General features: G+C 37.5%; 2 protein-coding genes across 2 annotated transcripts; one reads left to right on the plus strand and one right to left on the minus strand.

Annotated features, from left to right (window-relative positions):
* Positions 1-429: 429 nt before the first annotated feature.
* LOC147861957 (uncharacterized) lies at positions 430-4,835 on the plus strand. Its single transcript, XM_087323041.1, has 3 exons — positions 430-1,186; positions 1,279-2,228; positions 4,820-4,835. The coding sequence occupies exons 1-3, from the start codon at positions 581-583 to the stop codon at positions 4,833-4,835; spliced, it is 1,572 nt and encodes a 523-aa protein (XP_087179167.1). The 5' UTR covers positions 430-580.
* Positions 4,836-4,871: 36 nt separating this feature from the next.
* Positions 4,872-7,112, minus strand: LOC147861958 (uncharacterized). Its single transcript, XM_087323042.1, has 6 exons — positions 6,917-7,112; positions 6,760-6,837; positions 6,571-6,675; positions 5,684-6,478; positions 5,113-5,204; positions 4,872-4,946 (listed from the first exon to the last, which is right to left on the minus strand). The coding sequence occupies exons 1-6, from the start codon at positions 7,104-7,106 to the stop codon at positions 4,872-4,874; spliced, it is 1,335 nt and encodes a 444-aa protein (XP_087179168.1). The 5' UTR covers positions 7,107-7,112.
* Between the last annotated feature and the right edge of the window lie 1,157 nt (positions 7,113-8,269).

An 8,269-nucleotide genomic window follows, 5' to 3' on the forward strand; every position in this document is an offset into this window, starting at 1 on the left:
GATTTCCTCCAATCTAAATCTCAGACATCCATGTCTGTTTTGAGCGTTTAAGTTGAGGATTTCTGATTTTTTTAGGGTTTCTGTTTTTGTTAGGGTTTAGGTCGAGGTACAGAGACTGTTGGTAGCAGCCAATAGTGACTTCTTCGACAACGACTTTCTTACATCCATCCATTGAAGTTGGTGTCGTGGTGATTTGTGGCTTTTTCCACCAAATCGAGGCGGCATTGGAGGTTCCTTCCGCCAAATCGAGGCGGCATATCCAACGCTCCGTCCACCATTGGAGGTTCCTTCCACCAAATCGAGGCGGCATATCCAACGCCCCCTCCATCCATTCGAGGTTCCTTCCATCCGTTTTTTTTATTTTCAGTACTAAAATGTTACATTTCTTCATATTTCAGTACAAAAATTTTAGAACTGACAATTGTCATATTTGATATGTAATTCTAATGTTTGAAACGAAATATCTTTCACTTTGCAGGCCACATTTAAAAACATTTGATTGTGTTTTCTTGGTTGAGTCTATATAACATTAACTACTTTTGCAAGCCACTTAATTTTTGCGGATAAATCTAGTGACCGAATGGGGGTTCCTAACGAGAGTGAGTTGTCAAGTAACTCATGCATATCTGAAAGGACTAAGAGACGAGTGGTTCTTCACATAGTCCGTTATTTGGTAGAAATAACAAAGAGATTTAGTGAAGAGGATCGTAGGGATATTATCTGTAGAGTGTTACACCATCAAAGTTTGAATGAAGACATGGAGAGAATAAAATTTAGGGACCAATGTGTTTCAGAAGAGATTGTAGAGTCTATGAAGTCATCCCTAGACTTAGTGAAAGGTGTAGAGAGCTTAGACAAACTTGCTGCAAAGAGGGCAGCCCTACACATGGTTGTGAACGGTGCGAGAGGAAAAAAATATAGTGATACTAAAGTTGCCTTAGCCCTGGGTATTCAAAGAAGGAACTTGAGGAAACATCGCCAAAATATACACTCAAACAAATTCAAGTGGATGGGGTTGGGACGTAGACGACGATGTGATGCCTTATCTCAAGAGATTATTGAGAAAGTGGATTCATTTTGGGCCAAAAATACGCGTGTCTCACCAAATAAGAAGGACGTGTGTAGACAACGAATAAGTCAGGGTAAGTACCAGATTCACCCTAGACACTTCTTGGAGATGACAGAGGTATTCCATTTTTTTATATCATTTCACATTCCATAACTTTGTGTTTTGACCAACTGTATATTAATGTTTGCTATATATATTGGTTGATGTAGGCTGAATTGTACATGAACTTTAAAGATCAACATCCAAGCTTGACTGTTGGATTCCGCAAGTTCCAAGGTTTGAAACCATTTTATGTTAGAAAATTAAATGAGAGGAATACATGTTGTTGTGTGTACCATGTGAAGATGGACATGTTAAGGCTAGCCGTGAATGCAATGCGTACTGATTGTAAGGGTATACACGGGGAATTATGTGTCTGCACTTGTGAGATATGTAGACCAAATGGGGAGGATAATAGGTGTAATGCACGAAACATGACTTATGCATCTGTTTCTGAGCTATGGAGGTCTTGTGTTTGTGAAAAAGAACCATCATGTGAGTGGCATCGTCGTACATGTCTATTAAGAACATGTAAGGTTTGTCCGCTACCATTATTTTGTATGCAGGAGCTTGATTTGGGAAACAGTCATATCGTGAAATGGAAATATTTAGAGTATGTGACTGAAAATATTGGCAAGGGAGTTGTAACTAAGCGTATCAAGGAAGTATATAAGGAGACATGTGCTGCTACCCTTGTCTCAGAATTTAAGAAACAACTTGGGGAGTTCATTCCACATAACTTCCGGAGTTATTGGCAAAATTCACAATTCAAGGAATGTATTAATAACTTACCAACGGGTGTCATCGTATCTGTTATTGACTTTGCAGAAAACTATACATTTAAAGTTCAGAATGAGGTTCAATCAATGCATTGGTACAATGATCAATGTACAATACTTGTGCATATTTGCTATTGGAGGCAAGACGGTGAGTTACATAAGAAATCAATATTTTACATTTCAGATGATAAAAAGCATGATACACTATTTGTTCAACATTGTTTTAAGCTTCACCATGCAGATTTATTTTCTCTAGGGGTAACCTTTAACCGTCATTGGGTTTGGTCTGATGGTGCTGCCTCGCAGTTTAAGGCGGCACGATCGTTCTACTTTATCGCCAGGTAATTTTTAATCCATATGTTTAGTACTTACCATGCAATGTGTAAGGAAGTAATTCTTGTGTTAGTGCATGCATACTAATTATGTTTGTAATTATTAACAAACAGTACTATTCACATGGATGCATACTAATTATGTTTGTAACTATTCGAATCTTGCACTTGTGAATGGATGCATGCATACTAATTTTGTTTGTACTATGTTTTAATCCATGTGAAGGGTTCTCCATAGACACATTGTACTATGTTGTGTGTTGTATCTGTACTATGTTGTGTTTACAGGAGGATGTAAAGTACTCATCTTGTACTCATAGTATTGTCCGTCCTTAAGAGCATTGTACTAAGTATGTTTTAATCCATGTGAAGGGTTCTCCATAGACACATTGTACTATGTTGTGTGTTGTATCTGTACTATGTTGTGTTTACAGGAGGATGTAAAGTACTCATCTTGTACTCATAGTATTGTCCGTCCTTAAGAGCATTGTACTAAGTATGTTTTAATCCATGTGAAGGGTTCGCCATAGACACATTGTACTATGTTGTGTGTTGTATCTGTACTATGTTGTGTTTACAGGAGGATGTAAAGTACTCATCTTGTACTCATAGTATTGTCCGTCCTTAAGAGCATTGTACTAAGTATGTTTTAATCCATGTGAAGGGTTCTCCATAGACACATTGTACTATACAAGAGGATGTAAAGTACTCATCTTCTACTCATAGTATAAACCATACTAAGTTAGTACTAAGTTATATCCATACTAAGTATCGATTAATCAATGTGAAGGGTTCTCCATAGACACATTGTAGTATGTTGTGTGTTGGTTCTGTACTATGTTGTGTTTACAAAAGGATGTAAAGTACTCATCTTGTACTTATAGTATTGTCCGTCCTTAAGAGAATTGTACTAATTATGTTTTAATCCATGTGAAGGGTTCTCCATAGACACATTGTACTATACAAGAGGATGTTAAGTACTCATCTTGTACTCATAGTATAAACCAGACTAAGTTAGTACTAAGAATTGTACTAAGTATCGACTAATCAATGTGAAGGGTTCTCCATAGACACATTGTACTATGTTGTGTGTTGCTTCTGTACTATGTTGTGTTTACAAAAGGATGTAAAGTACTCATCTTGTACTTATAGTATTGTCCGTCCTTAAGAGAATTGTACTAATTATGTTTTAATCCATGTGAAGGGTTCTCCATAGACACATTGTACTATACAAGGGGATGTAAAGTACTCATCTTGTACTCATAGTATAAACCAGACTAAGTTAGTACTAAGTTATATCCATACTAAGTTAGTATTAAATGGATGCCAGTATTAATGGAAGTGTAGTACTCTCTATTGACAACATAGTACTAATTTTGTTGGAAACCTGAGTTACAAAAGCAGGTATTTCTCCTTATTCAACATTCGTATGCAATGGAATTACTTCGGGTCTGGACATGGAAAAGGAGAGCATGATGGCGCGGGGGCTGTGATCAAACGTGCCCTTACAAGTGAGCAGTTGGATAATAATGGTGCTAAGCTACAAAATGCACATGATGTTGTGCAGTGGCTAACATGGAAGATGTCAAATGATGGTAAGAACAGATTGTTTGTTGAAGTTCGCGCTGATGAGGTCGATAGAACTAAATCATATGGTTGTAAAACCGTGAAAGGCACACGCAGCACCCATTGTGTGTTAGGGTTTAGCCGCAAGGACACAACACAATTGTTACTACGTAGTTTATCATGCTTTTGTTCCATGTGTATAGATGAAGCTTGGGATAAATGCATCAACCTATCAATCGTGGAGCCCTGGAAGTTGCAGAAGCTTGAGCCTGAACGACAAGATGATATTGAAGATGATGTGCATTCAAACGATATTGTATACTACAACCAAAATCAAGACTTGGCAGTTTTATTGGAAGTTGGAGATCATTTTGCAGTGCTCAAATCTCCTCAGAATGAAGATTTAGAAGACTACTACATTGTGGTGTGCAAGCAAGGAAAGACATTATTGAAAGAAGTGGTGAGGGATGGCTGGGGCAACAATTTCAACGTTGGTGAGTCTGTCGTGTATGGAAACTATTATGCAAAGTTGCCGCAGTGCAAGAACACATATGCATTACTAAAAGAAGCACCCATCGCAATAATCTACGCTGATGCCATTCTTGCGATCAAATTCAATATGACTCAAGCAAAGCACAAGGTTAAGGGATACAACACTGTCTACAAGGTCCCCCAAGAGGTTCATGAGCACATATTAGGGGAGGTCTCTCTATTTAATGCTTGAAAGTCACCCTCTCAATACATTGTACCCTCTCAATACTTGGAGTTCACTATTAATTTTGATGATTGACAAATGAATTGATATATTTCATCTTTCTTCTAAAGTGTTTATGCCTGTCAACCACTTGTACTTATCTTTCATAATATATTAGTTGTTGTCAACAAGACTTGGATTTCTTCATTGCCGATATTGCTCATGTTTCCTGATGTTATTTGAGCATAGAAGTTTTGCAGAGCCATGGTAAAATGAGTAAAAATATTGTATATCTTCTTGATAAAGTCTAGATTCATTGCCGTTGGTGTGTCCTCTGTAGGCACATAAATCTGTAAGTTGAATTCAAATTATGACTTTAATATTGTAAGATTTTATACTGTAAGTTCATTCTTCAAGAAGCAAATGTGCAATGAAGCCTCAAATTCCTTAACAAAATAATCCAACTCCTGAAACAATAATTTGTGATAGCTCAAAAAGGGGAGTGTTTCCTTACTACTGTTAGTGGATAGTTCATCCATTGGGATGATATCATCAAAATATGGCCCACATTGCTTCAACAATTTGCACAAATTCTGGTTACCCTCCAAATGGGATTGATGAAACAGTCTATACTTCAATAACACCCGATATTTTCTGTTTATCATCATTAACACCTGAAAACCTAAATTTTCCTAGCAAGCTAAGAAGAATTTCAAGCATTTTATCTACAACAGACTCAAAGACTTGGCAACTCATCAGGAGATGATCTCAAAAAAGAAACAAAACGTTGTAAAAAGAGGAATACTTAGATCAAAAAGTATATTCCCATTGTTTCTACAAAATACAGAAGTGGAATTTTGACATTGGCAATTGAAACAGTATTTTGGTATCCAAATAGAGGTATTTCAGACATCACTAACAGCTAAAGTTCAAGTACAATCGGAAGAAAATCAGGCACTAGAGGGTAACTTGGCCGATCTTGTAATGCGCTTGTTGTTGGTGCCAGATTTTACATTCTTCTTTATCTTAAAGCCTTTAGGTATGAGCTGACTAAGTGGCACTTCATCATCAGAGGCATCAGAGATAGGCGTGGATGCGCGGGCACCTTGTACTGGTGGCAAGCTTGAGAGAGCAACTGTGTTTTCTGCAACTGCAATGCTTGTACACAAATCCACAAAGGTGCTGTCGATAGTCAAATTATCACTCATCTTTATTCCCCTATCATCATCAATGATGCCTGTACACTCGTTCTTATTAGACTCCTGTATGTGGACTATGGCAGTAGTCATGGTCAACTCCTCTTGTACGGTGGCTGTCAACTCATTCTTAAGACTACGTGTACAATCAGGCTTATCTGTACAATCAGGCTCCTCATGTGATTCTGTACAATCAGGCTTATCTTCAGGGAAAGCGATGTTCTTTCCACGATCCATTTGGGCATTCTCAGTACAATCAAGCTCCTCTTCATTACTAGCAATGTTCTTTCCATACTCCTCATCAGAATCTTTAGACAGTACTAGCACATTATCAGTAGACACTACTAACACATTATCAGTACAATCAGTCTGCTCTTCAGTACTTGCCATATTCTTTCCACACTCTTCATGGGCTTCAGTCTTCTCTTCAGTACTTGCCATATTCTTTCCACACTCTTCATGAGCTTCAATCTTCTCTTCAGTACTTGCCATATTCTTTCCAGAGTCTTCATAGGCTTCAATCTTCTCTTCAGTACTTGCCATATTCTTTCCAGACTCTTCATGGGCTTCAATCTTCTCTTCAGTACTTGCCATATTCTTTCCACACTCCTCATGGGCTTCTTTAGACATACTGTTGTTTGGACATGCCAGCTGCTCTTCACATATGAATGCTTCGTTTTTCTCACAATCCTCATGTGTGGAAGATGTGCTTCCAGAATCTGCCTCCGTGGAAAGGTTAATCCCAGAATCTGACTCTGCACTTGTGCTCCATGAAGTTCCCGATTCAGGCTGCTCTTGTAAACCTAATTAATGGGATTCCAAACAATATTAGTATCAACTCACATACTCAAAAGTTTGCAAACAATGAACATAGGGTTTTGGGCCACATTTTTACCTAATGTTACATGGTCATACTGTACAGCCGTAGATACCCCATTGCAAGTGGTGGGCTCGGTCATCTTCTCCACAACATCTAGGTGCTCAACAGTGTTGCTATGATCTATAGAATGCACCAAAAGCAACAATATAATAGGGTTGTTATGAGCTAAATCATTGTTTTCAAAGTCTGGCTTTTGACGTTTACCTGGGAGTGTGATAAATTCGTCTTCACGATCAGGTTTTGAACTCGTATCTCCGTCACCAAATATCATTTCGTCATCAGCTAGCAACACAAGTACATGGTATTAGACAATGGATTAGGTTGACAACGCTCCTGACAGGTGAGAACTTATATGACTCACCATTGCATTCAACTTTCCTTTTCTTGCCGTTTCCATACAACATTCTTGCAGCATTTCTCTTCTTACTGGGCTCTATTTCTAAAGACACATCATTTCTCTTCTTAGTGGGCTCTATTTCAAATTGTTGACCGGAGCTTGGGGAATTTGTTTGTAGAAGCATATGTTCCACTGCTCCAATGGCCCTTCTCATACATTCATCCTCATCATAAAAATCATAGGTTATTGGTAATGATGGTCCCTGAACCTTGGAATGTGCGGCAGATATTGAGGGTTTAGGCACAGGGGCTGGTAGTTCCATGACCTTCCCTGGCGTGGAGTTGCTTGACACTACGACATTCATTGCAAGAAACAAAAAAACGTTGAACGTTAGTACCATCATCTAAAATATACAATGTAGGTCACAATGTACTCCTCACATAGTTCCTAATTTACTGAACTAGTACTAATAAGGAACAATGTACTGCTCACTTAGTTCCCAATTTACACAAGTAGTACTAATCATGCACAATATATACAAGTAGTACTAATCATGCAGAATATACTACTCACTTAGTTACCATGTTACACAAGGAGTACTAATCCCGAACAATGTACCACTGTACTAATCATGAACAATGTACTACTCACTTGTTTCCTAAATTAGTGGACTAGTACTTATAAGGAACAATGTACTGCTCACTTAGTTCGCAAATTACACAAATAGTACTAATCATGCACAATATACACAAGTAGTACTAATCATGCACAAGTACTAATCCCGAAAAATGCACCACTGACTTTGTCAAATTTATAAGTAGTACTAATCTTGAACAATGTACTACTCACTTATTTCCTAAATCACTGAACTAGTACTAATCCCGAACAATGTACTGCTCACTTAGTTCCCAAATTACACAAATAGTACTAATCATGCACAATATACTACTCACTTAGTTACCAATTTACACAAATAAGGTACAAATCTAGTACTAATAGGGAACAAAGTACTACTCAGTTCCCAAATTACAAAACTAGTACTAATCATGAGCAATGTACTACTCACTTAGTTACAAAACTATTACTAATCATGAGCAATGTACTAGAAACTTAGTTCACAAAGTACAAAACTAGTACTAATCATGAACAATGTAGTAATTACTAAGTACTAATCCAACAAATGTAGATTGGTATTTTGCACACAAGTAATACTAAACGTGATATGTGTTCTACACACCTAGTTACATAACTTGTACTAATTACACCAACAGTATTGAACTTGAACAGTATTAGTACTAAACGTGATATGTGTTTCACACACCTCATTTCCAAATTACAGAAACTGTACTATTATTCAGCAATTTAAGTGACACCTTG

This window comes from Azolla caroliniana, unplaced genomic scaffold (genome assembly GCF_043228905.1).
Source record: "Azolla caroliniana isolate FFs.n. ecotype wild unplaced genomic scaffold, voAzoCaro1.0.p SCAF_7, whole genome shotgun sequence".
NCBI lineage: Eukaryota > Viridiplantae > Streptophyta > Polypodiopsida > Salviniales > Salviniaceae > Azolla > Azolla caroliniana.

Bases quoted from the DNA above. Each gene is read 5' to 3' on its own strand.
- LOC147861957 (XM_087323041.1), top strand. From the start codon at position 581: ATGGGGGTTCCTAACGAGAGTGAGTTGTCAAGTAACTCATGCATATCT. The intron at 1,187-1,278 runs GTATTCCATTTT...TGGTTGATGTAG, and splicing joins ACTTCTTGGAGATGACAGAG to GCTGAATTGTACATGAACTT.
- LOC147861958 (XM_087323042.1), bottom strand. From the start codon at position 7,106: ATGAGAAGGGCCATTGGAGCAGTGGAACATATGCTTCTACAAACAAAT. The intron at 6,676-6,759 runs GTAAACGTCAAA...TGCATTCTATAG, and splicing joins CGAATTTATCACACTCCCAG to ATCATAGCAACACTGTTGAG. The intron at 6,479-6,570 runs GTAAAAATGTGG...CCCATTAATTAG, and splicing joins GTATGACCATGTAACATTAG to GTTTACAAGAGCAGCCTGAA.